This window comes from Haliotis rufescens, unplaced genomic scaffold (assembly GCF_023055435.1).
Source record: "Haliotis rufescens isolate VD_foot unplaced genomic scaffold, xgHalRufe1.0.p SCAF_1, whole genome shotgun sequence".
Classification (NCBI taxonomy): domain Eukaryota; kingdom Metazoa; phylum Mollusca; class Gastropoda; order Lepetellida; family Haliotidae; genus Haliotis; species Haliotis rufescens.
Window position 1 is genome coordinate 11783531 of NW_025963779.1, and position 21006 is coordinate 11804536.

Below are 21006 nucleotides of genomic sequence, written 5' to 3' on the forward strand. Positions count from 1 at the left end.
TCACCGAAGTGGTAAACGTCTGAGACCTGCATCACTTCGTGCTTTCCTCCCACATTAAGCTGACACGCCGTGATATGACTGGAATACTGTTAAAAGCGGCGTTAAACCCAACTCACTCACTCACTACTGTTCAAAGTGGTGATAAATCCAATCCACAGTCCACAGTGAGTGAGTGAGTGAGTATGGTTTTAGGCATCTTTTAGCAATAAGCCATCGATATCACGACGGGGGACACCGGAAAACGGGCTTCACACATTGTACCCATGTGGGCCATATAGTGATATAAGTGACAAGTAAACATTCTTTGACATTTTAGAGCTTATCTTGCACCAAATTTATTTGATGCCATTAGGAAATACAGTGTATCATCCACACATCTCTTAAGTGAGATCAAGGAGGTATCGCTACAATGAAACTGCATCACAATGCTTTTCAAACCATTGTGACGTCATCGGTTACAATGACGTCAGAATCCAATGACATCCCTATACCTCTACCACTGAAGCTACAGTTCGTCTTACCCTCAAGACAAACTTAAAGGGGAAGTGTACACGCAAAAATCACTTTCTTTCTTATTTTAAAGAAAACGGAATTTTAGAATTAGTTAGTATCTGTGTTTGAAAATATACACTCATTTTTTTCACAGTGAAAGTAGGAAGCTCACAATCGTGTGAAAATGATATGCCGTTATGAGGCCTTCGTTTTTCGAGCTAAACAGGCCTGAGTTATCCCCCTTAGATTATGACGTAATTGGTGCCAATTCAACTGGGTCCCTGTCTATTCTCAACGCAAAAGATATCAAGTACCAGTTTGCGGTTAAACAACATGGCCTACGACACACTCCGGCGCAGTGGTGACTCAGCATAACACTATGCTGGCTGGCATCTGAGACGCTAGAATCACACACCTAGACCTACACCACGTGAAGCGGCTCCAACAAAGCATGATGACGTCATAATGTTTATCAATTAGCACCAATGACGTCATATTGCAAGGGGCATAAGCCATGGTGTTTTTGTTGTGGAAATAGAACACTTGGTAAATGTGAAAAATATAAATCGTTTTAATGCGAAAAATATGTTAATTAATTGTGATATTTTTATATTTTTGTCTATGACACTTCTAGGTTAACACTTTTAATGTGGAAAAAGTACAAGAAAAATAGGTTCATTTCCGTGTGAACTTGCCCTTTAAGTGTCAGAATGGTTAATTTCCCGAACGAGATTTAAAAAACAATTTAACTACTTTACGTCAAAACAGAAGACTACACACACAGAAGACATATACATTGTGTTAACATTTAATCTATTTCTTACCCATACTTTATGATTGGCTGTTATGTCTTCGTAAGTCTAAGATCGCTTTGTGCAAGTGGACCTATGATGCTTATGTATAGCGTGTATGCTTGCCATAAATGACGAAAACCAATTTTCCTAGATGACGTCTAAAGATGCCAGAGTATACACAAGCACAAAGAAAACGGGGCATAACTCCGCCATGCTTAGCACTGAGCCACGCTGACTCGGCTCGTTTGGTGAGAATTTACAGTGACACAAATATCGATACTGAAACCGTGTATGCGTTTAGGTACGTCATCACAAATCATAAATAATTGTGATATTGTACTACATGAAAAAAGAAGTAACAGCAAAATGGGTGACCCCATATAAAATGTAAATATGTCCTTTGATTCAAGCATTCGCCTGTGTAAGTGTATTTTGACTCATGTTGCAGCATTATTATTACATAATGCAATGAACTACTAAAGAATTGACAGTTTTTGTTTGACGTCATAGCTAGTTTTGTGTCTTTGAACGTCGGAGAAAGACGGCATTGCTGTATTGATTAATATTTATCTGACCTAATTTTCGTTCAAAGTTAAAAAAAACCCAACTCAATTTTAATTTGAAAGTTTTACGACACAACATTACTGTTTTGCCTTGTTGATAATGTCTTTGAAATGACGGAAGATGATTTCGTTTATATTAATTTGACAAGACGTGCACCTGTTAGACATCAATATTACATAACTCAAATACTCAAAAAGTAGTTGAAACAAACAAATATATTTTTTAATGTTGGACCTGTATTTGTTTCATCGGCATGTGGTTATTCTCTTCATTTTGTCTCAGTATCATATATTTTTTTCAAGAATAAAAGATACGAAGAACGCCCTTATTAATATGGAAATATCAGGACACGTCGTGTAAGACTCGCCCAACAGACTGGTATATTTTACAGTTTTATATACATAAAGTAAACAGATAAATATCCTTTGAATTCAGTATTTAAGAGAATGGGGGTAGGTGATCGAATTACACAACACGCGGAGTGACTCGTAAATCTAATGTGATTAAACACGCACCTGGCATCATTGTACTGTCAATCAAACGACAAAAAACAACATTTGTTACTTCTGACAATGTGTGCATATAATTACTGCAGACTCTGAGTAACCCGACACTGCTCGGGACAGGGGTAAACTGTCGGGTTAGACAGATGTCGGATATCACAATTTCAAGGCAGAATGCACCAGCAGTTAATTAAACTTGTAAATGTATATGCTGTATTCACACTCAAAAGGTATACGTACATCCTGCAGTTTAATCTTTTACGTTTCATCATCTGAAGGTAGGATATATAGCATGTGACACGACACTTGTCTATTTCTTACGTAAACAATGAACGACACGACATTTGTCAATTTCTTATTAAAACAACGTTCAAACAAAACATTACATAATCCAAGTGTCAAGTATTTTGTGGCTTATAATATTGGACAGTAATGCATATAGTGTGATTTAATACATTAAAAAATATATAATACATACGCAAGTTCTTTCTCATGATTAAAACTGTAAACATGCAGTAGGAGAGAAAAATATTTTTTTGTACTTCACTCGACCTTCACCTTAAAGAAAATACAAAATATATACAACAATGCTGACGTATGACATCACTGCCGGTGACCCCTTTCGCAAAGCATCCATCATATCCACTGGTATTATCTTCAAATTCTTGCTACCTTGACTGTACATAAAAAAGAAGAAGAAATTGTCAACAACCAAAATACGTAAAGTTTCGTAAAGCAAAATATTTTGGCTCATAATTTAAATTAAATATATCTTTGGTTTTGCACATTTGGCTGAAAAATAATCACTAATGTGATATTTTTGTAATTGTATTCTCCGAGGAAATAATCCAATATTATTATGTGATTTCAAAACATACACGAAATACCACCCTGAGTGGTGATTTAGTCAAAAGTAACAACTAGCCATACTTACACTGTACCTAATTTCGAGTAATGTTGCTTTGCCTTTAATGACTGCGGATGACATCTCAGAACAGATAATCTTCAGCATAATTCAAAACTATGAAACTATGTGCGTGATTGCGAAAACTGGAAAAAACTCACAGACAAACATGACGTCGAAATGATAATTGTGACGTCATTACATTATGACGTCATTGTACATTACCACCGTAGTACTGCCATAACGTCAACAATGTACAGTGGGGGAGTTAGGAGATAAAATTAATATACCGTGATTTCAATGTAGAGCAAGGTTCCCTGTAGATTTAACACATTTAGCACCATTTTTATCCATTCTGCCATGAAAATATAAAACGGAACAAATATGACGTCACAGTCGTACATAGAAAAGCTAGAGAGACCCATGTACACTTGATCCTGTTCAATTTGCTTCCTGCCTTATTGACTTCCTCATCATGTGTTTTTTGTCCATCATGTTGTTACAGTTTTACCCTTCTGATGTCATTGTTTAACCTACTCACGTTAATCTCTCTGATTTATGCAATTGTTGTTACTGTTAATCCCCCACCTACGATATATGTTCTTTACCATGCTCATTATTCATCAAGATGGACAGCTACTTGAACGTATATAAACGGAGCAGCCAAAGATAAAAATGAAATTTATCAATATACAAAATAGAAATCATATATCAATACAAAAACAGAAATTCTATGAATACCAAAACTCGCAATAGATATGTCTACCCTACTCACACGCATACGTCCCAAAGAGGGACAGGTCAGCTGAAATTGCTAAAGCAGAAGGCGACCTCTTAAACACTTAATTATTAAAGCAACAACAACAACAACAACAACAACAACAACAACAACAACAACATCATTATTCAGCCTTGCTTGACAACGGTATACGGATCTATACCGAAACGTCTCCTTTACAGTAAATAAGGAAGTTGTCATCCTTAAATTATGACGATTTGATAATTTTGTTTTGATACTTTTTACTTTTTGTCTCTCTGCAATACAGTGTGTATAGACATACCAGTTATTGTAATATTACAACGTGGAAAGTAGAAAGTTAATTTTCAAGTGTTTCGCTCTTTTTGTAGTTCATATTTTGTTTATGCATTTAATTGTGTAATGTTACTTATAGATGTTTCCTTGTTTGTCTCCGTTGACAACGGTTTATTTTTAACATAAATTAGCTCTCTTCATTCCCGACACGACCATAGACAAATAGGATAATTATGTTACCGCGATAATTTCCTTGTAAGCATTCTTTACTTGAGCTTTTCACCTCCTTTGTTTGCAGAATTAACTGTTATTAGTGGGCTCGGAACATTTCCGTGGGCGGCTACAAGGATTGAATTGAAAACAAGTAATTCACATTCATGTGGTCCGTCATTAATCACCTAATGCACTATTTGTTGTATTGCAGTGTTGAGTGTGCAGCATCTGTAATTCCACACAGGAGACGGATCCTTTGTTAGGGGGTCCAAAGTTACACGACACCGGTGAAATCAGCAGTAGCAGTCGACCAAGATTGTTCCATACCTTCTGTGATATAACCTACGATGGTTCATCCAACATATGCAGGATGTTGGCTGACAGAACCAATCGGAAATTTAGTCGGACTACCAGTCGACCAGGTTTGTAAAATATATCCATTTTTACCTCTAAAGCAAGAAATAATGAGACAAACGGACCCCAAAACGGGCAAATTTTCTTTGCGAATTGATCATCTTGTTCTTTCCATCAGCTGTTCTGCGATTGTCCTTCGGTTTTTTCTTCAGCAGCAAACATATAATTTATTTCATGAAGAACGATATAGTTATTTCATAAATTCATATATCCCTGTTGGAGTAATTGTTCAGAAATCAATACACAAGTGCGCCCAAACATGTCTATCATCTGTCAAGACAAGGCAGACCCGATCCTATTGTTTGCAAAAAATGTTTTGTTTCATTGCATAACCCACTGGGCCTAAATATCAGAGTTAACAAGGTCAAAACGTATACAGGATATACTGTCAGAGTAAAGCTAGGTGCTGAAATGGTTTGAACGTCTAATATCCGCGAGAATGGAGGTCACTGAGTCAAATCAAAACAAATATTAGGCAGCTCATGCATGACGAACTGACCACTATAAACTGACATTTTACTACCTCCAAGTCGTTGATTGGGTTAAGTGATTTTACATGTTGTAAATCTGTTTAATATATTACATGACTGTTTGATGCTTCCTGTAATATATTATTTATGTAAAATTTAGATTTGGGGGAAACTGATGGTGCTGACAATGTCCTGTAACAAGATAAAGAAGATAGGCAAAACTATATGAATCAGTAATATTGATATTGGTTATATTGTGGTCATATTCAATTTTATTATTTTTTATTATATGAATTTAAGTTTTAATTATGCATCCATATGTCTGTTTATATGGATAAGGCAGTGTGCATACATACAAAGCGTAAATAATTACCATACTGTATGATCTGTCAGTATCAACAAGGTCACAGGCAGGTGCGTATTTATATACTGTATTCTATGTAATAAGCACCCCACTCTAAAAAGTGTCCATGGCGATATTTGCTATTATTATGCCTTAAAGTGAGATTGACCAATCAGAGAGCAGAACTACTGACCCCACATGAGCCTGTATACTGTCAATAAAAATCCAAGATGGTTGTTACTGGCCTAATATGAGACTGTATACCATCAGTAACAGCCATTTTGAATTTTCCAACACCGACCTCAAATATTTCACCTGGAAATTCTGGTACAGAAATTCGTTATTCGACGTTGTTTTGTGTTTTAATATCATTAATTGCGATGAGCAAAGACATTATTTATGAAAGAAATCACGTTCATGACTTTATCTATAAAAATTATAGAGAAAAAAAGCTTACAATGAGGTCACTGAGTTACAAATAGCAACGTCATAGAACATACTATATAGAATGACGTCACAAACAAGAAATGTGACGCCAATGACGTCACATAGCAATAGAATAGATAGCAGCCTGTCGTTAGGGGAAAGCGGACTGCTATCAAGTTACAGTGGCCCGCATATTTCTTTTAACATGCAGGCATTTTTATGATAATTCTACCCATTTTAGCTATAGTATTTTAAACGTTCGCATTTAGTGCATTATATGATCCATTGTTAACATTTATGTTCACATTAGAGCGTTGTATCGGAAACATATGTACTGGTCCTGTCGTTTATACCGTGTCAAGTTTTCATTTTGACATGACATGTGCGACAAAGATACCAAATAGTGGAAACTTTTCGGCATAATGTATTAGTTATGGAGTCTTTAGTTGCGGTGTCATATTAGGTAAGCAGGAAAATATTGGGCGAGGCGTGAGCGTATTCGGCAACCATAGACACCATAACTAATAATATATTGGCTAGTGAACAATCCCAATTAGCACCCCTTCCGATTGATCAATGTACACAAGACTTATTTATTCGCGTATAATATACACTTGTGTGTTATATGCACCCTTGATTATGGGCAATTAAATTCTGGAAAAATATATCTGTTGTATATAAACATTTCAGGCTGTCAGCATAAACCACGAAATTTATCTTTCAACTCTGTTTTTTTCACCAAAATATTGTTCCAATAAGAGCCCCTTATTTCTAATTTTGAGAGCTCCCTGAGCACTTATTACATCGAATATGGTATGATATTTTTCAAGCAGGGGTTGGTGTGTGAGGGAGCACCTTTTTGGCTGCTTAAGTAGTGGAATTAATCCTGGGGCTTTAGAAATTGTTTCTAAGAATATAAAAGGGGTGTCTGTAGCATGTTTAGGCGTTTTGCATGTTTATTTTGTTTGTTGTTTAAAGCTGCACACAGCAATATTCCAGCTATATGATAACGGTCTGCAAATAATCGTGTCTGGACCAGACAACCGAGTGATTGACATCATGCGCATCGATCTGCGCAATTGGGATATGATGACATGCATCAACCAACTCAGCAAGTCTGAACACCCAATCCCGTTAGTCGCCTCTTACGACAGTCATGGGTTGCTGAAGACCAATTCTAACCAGGAATCTTCATGGGACCGTTTTGAACATAAACTGTGGCGGCTTCAGGGGATGGCTACAGTTTAGGGGTGTCCCACAACCCTATGTCTGTTATTGACTTATGATCAGTACTGATTTTGTGCAGGTTTAAACCATGAAAACAGTGCAATGTGTTCATAGTGCGTGTTTGCATTTTCAGATTGACAGTTATGATACAGTTCTGTTTTTCTTATATACACACGCTAACTAATAAAAAGAGTTATACAATGTTACAAAATATAAATCACCTTAATCATGTTTCTTCTTATTCAGATAACCTTAAATCCCTTAGAAAAAAGACCCAAACACTGTGGTTCCTGATAAGTACTGGTTTAACATGACACATGAAGATCCAGGTTAGAATTGGTCTTCAGCAACCCATGCTTGCCACTAAAAGGCAACTTATACTTGTTGTAAAAGGCAACTAACTGGATTTGGTGATCATCATATCCAGATTGCATAGATTGATGTTCATGATGTCAATCACCGGATCGTCTGTTCAAGATTTGATTATTTACAGACTGCCATCATATAGCTGAAATATGCTGAGTGCATCATTAAACAACAAACAAAATGAAAAAAATAACATGAATCTTGGTGCTTTAACTGCTGATGTCCATGACTGGTTATCAAAAGATTTTTAGTTACATTCCCCCATCGTTATTTTGACCGCCTCCATGGTCTAGTGGTAGAGCGTCCACCCGGAGAGCGGAAGGGCCAGGTTTCGATCCCGGCCGTGTCATACCAAAAGACGTTAAAAGATGGTACTTGTTGTTACCCTGTCTGGTGCTCGGCATTAAGGGGCTAAAACAATGACTGGTCTGCTCAGAGTCAGTATACTGTGTCTGAGTGGGGTATTCATGTTAAACTGTGGCATGGTATCTCAGTGGGCTAGCACTATTAATCAGCGTCAGTCCGGACTAGTACAAGCAGCCACACACACACACTCACGTGCATGCACGTCGCTCTATAAGTGCAACAATCTTGAACGCGACGTTAAACCCCATTTCACCTCACCTCACTTTCGTTATTGCAATTGTGCTAGTATGAAATAACACAATGCCTTATTGTGCTCTTCAACAGTGGTATAATCATGATAACATGTCCGTGTTTGATCACACCAGTGACCTGCTTTATGGGAGTAGTAACCACGACATATTTCATGTACAGGGAAGTTGTTGAAAGTTGACTGACTTATAGGTCATTAGTCAGTACAGCATGGTAGTTAATGATGTATTTTAGCATGGGAAAGCCTTGTCCTTTGATTTATGGTGCCTCAACCAGTGTTTCGAATCACACATGAATTTCGAGTGATCCTTGTCATAACACTGATGTTAAGATTAAACACTTCTTGTAAAGTACAACCTCATCAAGTATAAACACTTAAGATTTATGGGTTCATAGATTCAAATATAACAGTAAAATCTCAACAAAATGTAAACACTTTAGATATAAGGGTTCATAAGATTCAAATATAACAGTAAAATCTCAACAAAATGTAATCACTTTAGATTTAAGGGTTCATAGATTCAAATATAACAGTAAAATCTCAACAAAATGTAATCACTTTAGATTTGAGGGTTCATAGATTCAAATATAACAGTAAAATCTCAACAAAATGTAATCACTTTAGATTTGAGGGTTCATAGATTCAAATATAACAGTAAAATCTCAACAAAATGTAATCACTTTAGATTTAAGGGTTCATAGATTCAAATACTACAGACAAACCTCAACAGATATATAGAGGTTATCACGTGAGTGTGAAAGTAGAAAGATTTTATTTTAGGAATAAACAAGGTATTTAGGGAGCCTTGGCGAGCAAAATACATAATGTTTATTCCTAATACAGGATATTTACCTTCCCCAAACACACAAGCGTGATAACCTCTTTATCATATGTCATTCTTAAATTCTGTGCTTGAAAAATATCTTCCCATCTTATTACCTAAACATTGAAGGTTTCCAGGAATGTGTGCATTAATATATACTGAACCACAAAAGAAACATCACCTCAAGTAACATTGCATGAAAAGTTGTCATTTAAATATCTGGGTAATTTTTGTCAAAGTTTCTAAAATTTAGCATTAATCTGTCCGGAAAAGTGAAATTTGATGATAAAAAAACAAAGCAGACAACAATGAAACAGATTGCCCAAACGCATCACGGCAACGGCCATGGTAACCCGATGCATGTGAGTTCTGTGCAAATTGAAATGCACATGCGCTCCCCCATTTCTTGCCCTGTAAAAAGTCACCAAAGTGGTAAACGTCTAAGATTTGCACGACTTTGGGTTTTCCTAACCCATCAAGCTGAGACTCCATGATATAACTGGAATACTGTTCAATATGGTGTTTCACCAAACTCTCACAACCACTCTGTAGAACCGTGAATGGCATTTGGCCCTTCCAATCTAAACAGAGGATGGGTCCTTGAGCCAATCAGATGTCAGCTTTCTAAATATGACTTGGCTTCATTTCTTTACCAGGGCCAATCGGGTAACCTAGTGGTTAAAGCATTCGTTTGTCATGCCGAAGACCCGGGTTCGATTCCCGACATGGGTACAATGTGTGATGCCCATTTCAGGTGTCCCCTGCCGTGATATTGCTGGAATATTGTAAAGCGGCGTAAAACCATACTCACTCACTCACTCACTCACTAGAAAAGCCACACTGTGACACAGAATATTCATTTGATGGTACTCCCTTTTGATTGTCGATGCCATGACACTCAGGATGTATAAAATATCCACACCAATATAATTGCCACCATTTTTATCTTTTTTTGGAATATTTTACTTTGTTTTGGAGATACAGAAATCACCAAATTTACCACCTCGATTCAGACGTTTCTACCTTCGTAATGGTTTGGTCAGCACTTTACCAATGCTTGTCAATAACCTGCTTCTCTTTCCGCCATGCAGCAGATGTGCAGGAATATTATTGAAATCCTTTTCAAAGCATTGTTGAACCCAACTCATTCTCTGTCAGAATGCCTGAATATTTTTTTCTTAAAATAATTTGATCATAAAAAATCTTTAATCATGCTTTTGGTATTTCATGTAAATATTTATTTAATGTCACAGCTGTATTGAGCTGAAATGAATTTGAATAATGGAAATATATATATATACTCACCACCAAAAGAAATGCCAACCATGGAAACATATTAAGAAGTAAAAAGACAAAACTGACAATCAGTCAAGTGTGACCACAGAGTGACTTTATTCTTATCACGATATGCTGCACGTGATTTACAAACTTTACACGCTAATCCTGCATGAGATAGATGGTGCATCTTGAGTCATAGACGTGTGATGCGTTCATGAGCATCGGTTCACACAACATACCGGTATGTTAGTTTGTGTATCGAACGAATCTGATATATCTATGAGTAAGTCTTCCTGTATTAAGCAACATGTATGATATTCATGTTTCTTTTGGCGATGAGTACCATTCATAATGAGCCACACAGTGGTTAACAATAGCTATTGACTGATGGTGATGACAGCCAACCTTGACTAGCGTATCTAGTCATGCTAGTCTCTAGCCTGAAGCTTGAGTCAGTCAAATGTATGTCAGTCAAATGTATTCAGCGTTAGAAACTACCGTATTCGATGTAATAATCACCCCCCTCTAATAAGCGCCATCAGCGATATTTGCTAATATATTGGCTTGTGAACAATCCCATTTAGCACCCCTTCCGATTGATCAATGTACACAAGACTTATTTATTCGTGTATAATACGCACTCGTGTGTTAAATGCAACCTTAATTATGGGCAATTAAATTCTGGAAAAATATATCTGTCGTATATACACATTTCAGGCTGTCAGCATAAACCACAAATTTATCTTTCAACTCTGTTTTTTCACCAAAATAATATTCTAAAAAGAGCCCCCAATTTCTAATTTTGAGAGAGCCATGAACGCTTATTACGTCGAATACAGTAACTGTTTTTGTCCCCTAGTCCTTATAATGATAACATATAGAAAAATCCATAACAATGGCAAATTTCTACTAGTCCTTATGATACCTTAACTATTGGGCAGTTTGGCAAGGACTACAGGACTAGTGCCAATTTCTAACACTGGTATTATGGTCTAGCATGCATAGATTATAACAGTACATATGTTCAGATTAGAATCGGGGAAAAGTGATGCCAATGGACAAGTACCCAGGAAGCAGCCTATCAGTGGCACAGGGCTGTTATCCCTATGGAATGTATACATGGTATAGTATCAAATAAAAGTTTGATAACTTCCATTTTGTAGACCGTGATATGCATTGTTTTATAGTGTTCCTCTCCTGAGTCATTTTCATAATACAGTTGAATCTCTGTAAGTAGAAACTTGATAACTAAAAAACATAAATATGTTTTTGTGGTCCTGACTGAGTCTTTCTATTTGTGTCGTAACATATCATAAATGTCATAATAAGCCTGATCAATACCATATTCGACGTAATAAGCGCCTACAGTGATATTTGCTAATATATAGGCTTGTGAACAATCCCAATTAGCACCCTTTCCGATTGATCAATGTACACAAGACTTATTTATTCCCGTATAATACGCACTTGTGTGTTATATGCACCCTTAATTATGGGCAATTAAATTCTGGAAAAATATATCTGTCGTATATAAACATTTCAGGCTGTCAGCATAAACCACGAAATTTATCTTTCAACTGTTTTTTCACCAAAATAATATTCTAATAAGAGCCCCCTATTTCTAATTTTGAGAGCTCCCTGAGCGCTTATTACGTTGAATACAGTATTCAAATTTCAAAAAGCCCATGTGAGCATGGTGAGCTTATGTTGTTGCAAGTCATCCGTAAACCTTTTTCAAGGCTGAATGGATTCAGCTGAAATTTTGTGTGGATGTTTGTTGCTATAAGCATTAAAGGGGGTACAATTTTGTCATCAGAATTGCCATTTCAATATGGCAGCTATATTGAGAGTGAGTGGGTGAGTATGGTTTTACGCCGCTTTTAGCAATATTCCAGCAATATCACGGCGGGGGACACCAGAAATGGGCTTCACACATTGTACCCATGTTGGGAATCGAACCCGGGTCTTCGGCGTGACGAGCGAACGCTTTAACCACTAGGCTACCCGACCGCCCCAGCTATATTGAGAACTACAAAAAATCGTGCATCATTTGTATTAACGTTAAGCATCTTCTGAAGCATGGTGTCAAGTAAAGCTGCTCTATCATGCTGTTGTTGATATTTTATACATCCTGTCATTTCTGAGCGCTGTTGAATTGACACCCAAAAGGTTGTACTTTCGAGGGTATATTTGTATTCTGTTGTGGTTGCCTTTGCTAAGATGAAAATTTCTGAATGAAAGTGGAAGAGGAATGAGGCTGAATTGTTTCAGAGAGCTCACATCTGATTGGCTCCAGAACCCACACATCTTTTATTTTAATTAGGTTGTCAAAGTCTCTCAAGGCATCCTCAGATCTGAACATGTGTATCGTGTCGGAGTAAAAGATCTGATTTTTATGAGATTGATATGACACAACATTCTATAGAGGTGTCCTCGGATCCTAATACAGGCAGGTATCGTATCTGAGTAAAAGATCTGATTTTTATGAGATTAAAATGACACAACATTCTATAGAGGTGTCCACGGATCTTAACACAGACAGGTATTGTGTCGGAGTAAAAGATCTGATTTTTATGAACTTGATATAACACAACATTCTATAGAGGTGTCCTTGGATCTTAACACAGGCAGGTATTGTGTCGGAGTAAAAGATCAGATTTTAATGAGAATGCATCAACTTGGACGTGTCTTTTGTGTTTCAGTTTAACTTCATGAGCAGCCAGTTTCTGGGTATTTTCTTTGGGCTGTTCTTCCACCTGAAGCTCCAGCCACCTGACACGTCCCCTACACTCCGGCATATCTACTGTCTTGTCGTGGGGCTCACTACAGTCTGGTTCTGTAACGGATGGTAAGTTTCCTGTCTTGTCGTGGGGCTCACTACAGTCTGGTTCTGTAACGGATGGTAAGTTTCACTTCTTGTCTGGTTCTGTAACGGATGGTAAGTTTCACGTCTTGTCTGGTTCTGTAATGGATGGTAAGTTTCCTGTCTTGTCTGGTTCTGTAACGGATGGTAAGTTTCCTGTCTTGTCTGGTTCTGTAACGGATGGTAAGTTTCCTGTCTTGTCGTGGGGGTCACTACAGCCTGGTTCTGTAACGGATGGTAAGTTTCCTGTCTTGTCTGGTTCTGTAACGGATGGTAAGTTTCCTGTCTTGTCGTGGGGCTCACTACAGTCTGGTTCTGTAACGGAAGGTAAGTTTCCCCGTCTTGTCTGGTTCTGTAACGGATGGTAAGTTTCCTGTCTTGTCTGGTTCTGTAATGGATGGTAAGTTTACTGTGTAGTCTGGTTCTGTAATCAGGGATTGATTTAGGCTTCGATTCCGCAATATTCTCGCATAGTTGTTGATATCGCATCAACATTCAATCAGCGCGATTGAACTATATTTCAATAGTTTTATCTGCATTAACACTCTCATTTTCACCTACAAAAATATAAAATGTTGTATTGCTTGAATACATTTATCTACAGTACCAAAAAATTTCAATAATAAACTTACACGCAAGTTTATTCAATCGTCAAAAGTTGTCAATCGAAACAGCGATTCGCATACTAGCAACATTGCATGCTATCTCTTACTGTACATAACTGATTCCTATATCACTGCATGGAGCTTTGCGTCAGCTGACAGTGGTGGAGTGCCCAACATTTTTTTTATCCCTGATTGGCATAACGAGTGTTTGTTTTTACAAACTAAACACTTTGGTGGCCTACAAAAATCTTATTCCGTGATCTACAACTCCAAGTCATTAATCATATTTTTTTAAGATTTAATTCTTTGCAGAAATGAAAGATGTTGATCTACATGTATGTACCACCGTGCAGAAATCAAGAGAAAAAGGCAAACATGGGTAAAAATGAACAAAATGACAAATTACAATTTTTGAATGACAGCAAATCAAAAAGTAAATGAAAATACGTACAACTCTTTCTCCATAAAAATCTACAAATTTCAGATTAGAAACGATCATATTTTGGATGAGATTCGCCTAGCCGGTGATTGCAAAGATGGAAGAGTTTTCATGAACGTACCCTCGTGTAAGAATGGCCACCATGTATGATTTACAATTTTTTAAAACTATTTCTAGTGGCCAAACAGCAAGTTGGATTTTGATTTTTTAGAATATGCTAGGATACGTTTGCTTCCAAATTTGTCCATAAACATTGAAAACTGTGACTTAATCATTCAGATGTAACTCTTAAACATTGTGAATGTCAACAGTCTTTTCAACTTCTGGTTACTCGTAAACATTTTCTGGCTGCTGCACATTGCAAACACGCTGCCTTCTGTGTGTAATAAATGACTTAATTGTTGCTAATTAAACAAGAGGGTGGACCTGGAGCAATAGTCATTGGAAAATGAACTGTCACTTCTAATTAATTGAAAAGTCCATATTGATAAGATTTCGTTTGATACGGTCAGAGACCTGGCCTCTGATTTGGAACACACTTCAGACTGAAATAAGATGGCGAAATTGCTGAAAGCACTGGAATGTAAATATTATATTTTTTGCCTACAAACTGTAATACCATTTACAGCAGTTGCTATTTCATGTCATCATTCTAAATATATTGAATTACGATCTAAACAAACATTGTTGAAATTTGATAACTGCAGATTGTTGTCTCCTGCATGCCAACGACATGAACAGCCAATGGTGGTAAACATGCCTCCTAAACGATCTATAATTGTCCTCGCGAATAATTCCCCATCAAGTCGACAATGAACAGAAATACATAAGTATTAGTGTTATTTCTCCTAAAGTAGACAATGAACAGAAATATAAGTCGAATGTAATTTATTGTTAATATGTTAATACTAATGCTAATATTTTTAAATACATGTATTCGCAGTGGAATAATTAATGTTTGGAAAAAGGATATCCGAGGATATACCTATATAGACTGGTAATATTACTTGCAACATTATTTGAGTCACAAGTATCAAAAATCAAATTCAGTTTCCCCACTGTGTGAAACTGAAATATCTCTGAAAATTAGGAAAATCTAAATACACGCCAAAAAATCGCATTGCTTTTGGACCTGGGGAGATTTTCTCTCATAGGTAAAAATTTTCAGGATAATCCCTGTGTAATGGATGGTAAGTTTCCCGTCTTGTCTGGTCCTGTAATGGATGGTAAGTTTACTGTCTTGTCTGGTCCTGTAATGGATGGTAAGTTTCCTGTCTTGTCTGGTTCTGTAATGGATGGTAAGTTTCCAGTCTTGTCTGGTCCTGTAATGGATGGCAAGTTTCCGGTCTTGTCTGGTCCTGTAATGGATGGCAAGTTTCCTGTCTTGTCGTGGGGCTCACTACAGTCTGGTTCTGTAATGGATGGTAAGTTTCCTGTCTTGTCTGGTTATGTAATGGATGGCAAGTTTCCTGTCTTGTCTGGTCCTGTAATGGATGGTAAGTTTACTGTCTTGTCTGGTCCTGTAATGGATGGTAAGTTTACTGTCTTGTCTAGTTCTGTAATGGATGGTAAGTTTACTGTCTTGTCTGGTTCTGTAATGGATGGCAAGTTTACTGTCTTGTCTGGTCCTGTAATGGATGGTAAGTTTCCTGTCTTGTCTGGTTATGTAATGGATGGTAAGTTTACTGTCTTGTCTGGTTCTGTAATGGATGGTAAGTTTTCTGTCTTGTCTGGTCCTGTAATGGATGGTAAGTTTACTGTCTTGTCTGGTCCTGTAATGGATGGTAAGTTTACTGTCTTGTCTGGTTCTGTAATGGATGGTAATTTACTGTCTTGTCTGGTCCTGTAATGGATGGTAAGTTTACTGTCTTGTCTGGTCCTGTAATGGATGGTAAGTTTACTGTCTTGTCTGGTTCTGTAATGGATGGTAAGTTTACTGTCTTGTCTGGTCCTGTAATGGATGGTAAGTTTACTGTCTTGTCTGGTTCTGTAATGGATGGTAAGTTTCCTGTCTTGTCTGGTCCTGTAATGGATGGTAAGTTTACTGTCTTGTCTGGTCCTGTAATGGATGGTAAGTTTCCTGTCTTGTCTGGTCCTGTAATGGATGGTAAGTTTCCTGTCTTGTCTGGTTCTGTAATGGATGGTAAGTTTCCTGTCTTGTCTGGTTCTGTAATGGATTGTAAGTTTACTGTCTTGTCTGGTCCTGTAATGGATGGTAAGTTTCCTGTCTTGTCTGGTCCTGTAATGGATGGTAAGTTTCCTGCCTTGTCTGGTCCTGTAATGGATGGTAAGTTTACTGTCTTGTCTGGTTCTGTAATGGATGGTAAGTTTCCCGTCTTGTCTGGTCCTGTAATGGATGGTAAGTTTCCTGTCTTGTCTGGTCCTGTAATGGATGGTAAGTTTACTGTCTTGTCTGGTTCTGTAATGGATGGTAAGTTTACTGTCTTGTCTGGTCCTGTAATGGATGGCAAGTTTCCTGTCTTGTCGTGGGGCTCACTACAGTCTGGTTCTGTAATGGATGGTAAGTTTCCTCTCTTGTCTGGTTCTGTAATGGATGGCAATTTATCTGTCTTGTCGTGGGGCTCACTACAGTCTGGTTCTGTAATGGATGGTAAGTTTCCTGTCTTGTCTGGTTATGTAATGGATGGCAAGTTTCCTGTCTTGTCTGGTCCTGTAATGGATGGTAAGTTTACTGTCTTGTCTGGTTCTGTAATGGATGGTAAGTTTACTGTCTTGTCTGGTCCTGTAATGGATGGTAAGTTTCCTGTCTTGTCTGGTCCTGTAATGGATGGTAAGTTTCCTGTCTTGTCTGGTCCTGTAATGGATGGTAAGTTTCCTGTCTTGTCTGGTTCTGTAATGGATGGTAAGTTTCCCGTCTTGTCTGGTCCTGTAATGGATGGTAAGTTTCCTGTCTTGTCTGGTCCTGTAATGGATGGTAAGTTTACTGTCTTGTCTGGTTCTGTAATGGATGGTAAGTTTACTGTCTTGTCTGGTCCTGTAATGGATGGTAAGTTTCCTCTCTTGTCTGGTCCTGTAATGGATGGTAAGTTTTCCGTCTTGTCTGGTCCTGTAATGGATGGTAAGTTTACTGTCTTGTCTGGTTCTGTAATGGATGGTAAGTTTACTGTCTTGTCTGGTTCTGTAATGGATGGTAAGTTTACTGTCTTGTCTGGTCCTGTAATGGATGGCAAGTTTCCTGTCTTGTCGTGGGGCTCACTACAGTCTGGTTCTGTAATGGATGGTAAGTTTCCTCTCTTGTCTGGTTCTGTAATGGATGGTAAGTTTACTGTCTTGCCTGGTCCTGTAATGGATGGCAAGTTTCCTGTCTTGTCTGGTCCTGTAATGGATGGTAAGTTTACTGTCTTGTCTGGTTCTGTAATGGATGGCAAGTTTCCTGTCTTGTCTGGTCCTGTAATGGATGGTAAGTTTCCTGTGTAGTCTGGTTCTGTAATGGATGGCAAGTTTCCTGTCTTTTCTGGTCCTGTAATGGATGGCAAGTTTCCTGTCTTGCTGGTCCTGTAATGGATGGTAAGTTTCCGGTCTTGTCTGGTTCTGTAATAGATGGTAAGTTTATCAGAAAGAAAAAAAGTTCCTTTTGAAATATCTCACCAGCTAATGACTACCTGATTTAATGTCCAGCATGTCCACTGTCGGAGACACAGAAAGGTGAGGGTGGAAGTTGGGTGGCATTGGGGTGGCGTTAGGGTGCTCAGACTCTTTTCCTGTCAAGCATGTTGCATGTTTTTGTTCATCTTGAGACTTAGGTATTGTGTGCAACCTATCTATGCAAAATCCTGGCTCTGCCTCTGGTGTATGAGACTTGGAGAAATTGTATAAGAGAGTTTATCATGTTTCTCGTGTTTATCAATATTGCCACTTTACCTGATAAATTTATTTTTGTCACTGTTTTATTAGTGCTATAGTTTTTGTGTCAAAACTGATAGATAATTGAGAAAAACTATAATATGCATGAAAACTCATGGAGTAATTTATTATTTTCAGATATTTATCTCGTTTGGTATGGTGTGGTGTATGGCTATAGATACCAACGAACCATGATGGCAATCAGAGTTTATGAAGCGCGGTACAACCTGTTTTTGAAGTTTATATAACCTTGTTGTCATGATCCACCTTTGAGTGATCGTGTTGTGACATGTTGTGTCTGGGTACTGTAAATGATGGGTGCAAGTGTCCTCATTGTCAGTGGCACTGCAATTCTTCATGAAGAGTTATGTCCCTTTGAGTTTGCAGCAAGTGCCATTATCCAAAGATTGTGGGTTTTAGTCCCATGTTTCTTGGACTTTCAGCACCATGCCCATACTCAAGGGTGTCACTAAATTTGCAAATCGCTTCTTGCTTTTCCCCCACATTAAGTGGACATGGGAAATGACGGACATACTGTTCAAAACAGCAATAAACCAAACTCAGTCACTGGCTACTGATAGTGTAATGCAGTGATAATTTAAATTCATAGATGTATTACAGGAGACCATGGACATGGATAGTATCATCAGCCTTTACACTGCTAGATTCAATACTTGATGTAGGGGGCACAGGCCCAGTCGTCAAAGGCGCCGCAATTCGCTGTGCAGAGTTGTGTCCCTTCGGCACGCCAGAAACCTATGATTGTTGGTTCAAATCCGGGTTCGTGGGTTTCACCGAAGTGGTAAACGTATGAGACCTGCATCACTTCGGGCTTTCCTCCCACATTAAGCTGACACGCCGTGATATAACTGGAATACTGTTAAAAGTGGCGCTAAACCTTACTCACTCACTCACTCACTCAATACTCGATGTGCATACAGACCACAGAAGCCCATTGGTTGGTCTTGTGTGACTTATGTAAGATCTGATTATTTATAGACAGACACAGGGTTTGTACAGGCTTGAAAAGGCCTTGAATTTTAGTGTCAACCTTAAACAATAACCAAAATAGCTTGAAAAAGCCTTGTACTTGTTAATGAAAGTGTATGTGTGATTTATAACAGTGATAGATTTGCGGACCAAAGACCACGAAGAATTCATTACAGACTTAATTTGTTGTATTTGGTTGTTATGAAAATACACCTGTTTGGAAAATTTATGATGTTGATTAAGCATTTTAGGTCTTATGTCTAATACTTATGTATATAGTATGTTGGATTTAAAAAATATATTGACTGACCAGGGCTAAAAATGCAATGGAAAATGCCTTGAAAATGACAGTTGAAAGCCTTGAAAAGGCCTTGAATTGTAGTGTTCCATGTCTGTATGAACCTTGCAGCCATCATATAACTGTGGCATTAAACAACAACAATGCATTTGTTTGCATGTATCAACGTAAAAAATATATATCTCTTTTATCATGATTATCACTCTCAATATATTAAACACTGTTAACAGTGAGAGCAAGGCTAAAGGAGAGGGAGTACAGCGGACATGTGAGAATTGTAAAGCTTTGTACATGTTGCAGTTTAGGGATTCGACCAGTCAGGGAACACAAAGACAGTGAGAAAGTGCAATGAAAATATATTAAATTTGTTATATTTGCTTCACTGCTCTGTCATTGATGAATTACAAAAATAAAATAATTCCCAGAAAATCTAATAGATGTAAGTAACCATGGTAACTGTTTGAAGAATATTTCGTCACTATATATACACATGATATACTCTTTGTGCACATTACACACGATGTTATTAACATAATGAACAGAGAAAAGCTTTGTCTGATACTGTAAAAATATTTACCATCATGCACAATTAACAGAATTAGAATTTATTGTTTCCAACTAAAATGGTCGCCCAAAACAACTCTGTGTTGAATATAACATGACAATGATGGCAATTATTGAGTGTGTTAAGTTGCATAAGTTTATTCATATTTTGACACACCAAAGTTAATTTGTTAGCAACAAATTTGCAAACCATAAACGATGCAACTTGTTGCCCAATTGAAGTATGAGTACTTGTAAGTTTAATATCTAGCCCTTGAACTTGAAGTGAGAAACTCCATTTCATCAATATTCTTCTATATATAAATATGAATGCTGATACAGTGTAACCATGTCACACTCAAAATTCCTTGGTGCTGTTGAAATATTAAAATCAAACTATGTATTACCGGTATCTTGTTTGAGACTTTTTGACCATGCCATTGCCACTATAATTCAAACCCCGAATATTATGTGTTTAAAGTTTAATGTATTATACAGCACACTGCACTTACAGCACAACAAAGGAGTGTTACTTACTGTTAATTATTGAGTAGTTAATCTTGCACTGGGTTCACAGTTCCTTGGATTAGCAAGGGTGGGTAATTTGAGATCGCAAGGAACCTAGGAAATGGATCCAGGGGTTGTTGTTGTTGTAGGGGTTGTTGTAGGGGTTGTTGTTGTTGTTGTTATTTTATATACCACACTTATCCAGGTACTAGTATCTGCTCAAATGTGGGTTAGTGTAGGTTTACCAAATGCAGGCAGTGGAGATATAGAGGATGTGTATCACTATTATTGGAGAGCCATTTGATAGAGATACCTTATGATGATGATGATGTTTATTTTATTTATTTTATTTTAAACCTTTGCACAAGTACATTCGACAGAAACATGAAATGATGAACTTAATGAAAAGGATTTTAATGTTTTTTAATTGA

At 37.4% G+C, this 21006-nt stretch overlaps 1 protein-coding gene across 1 annotated transcript in view; it reads left to right on the forward strand.

The window, feature by feature from the left end:
- The window catches only part of LOC124147882 (lysophospholipid acyltransferase 2-like), a 43311-nt gene that overhangs the window by 4881 nt on the left and 17424 nt on the right, over positions 1 to 21006 (forward strand). The window contains exons 2-3 of the mRNA XM_048383976.1: positions 4715 to 4925; positions 13169 to 13314. Of these exons, the coding sequence (XP_048239933.1) occupies positions 4851 to 4925; positions 13169 to 13314 (221 nt within the window). The 5' untranslated portion in view covers positions 4715 to 4850. The remainder of the gene's footprint in view (positions 1 to 4714; positions 4926 to 13168; positions 13315 to 21006) is intronic.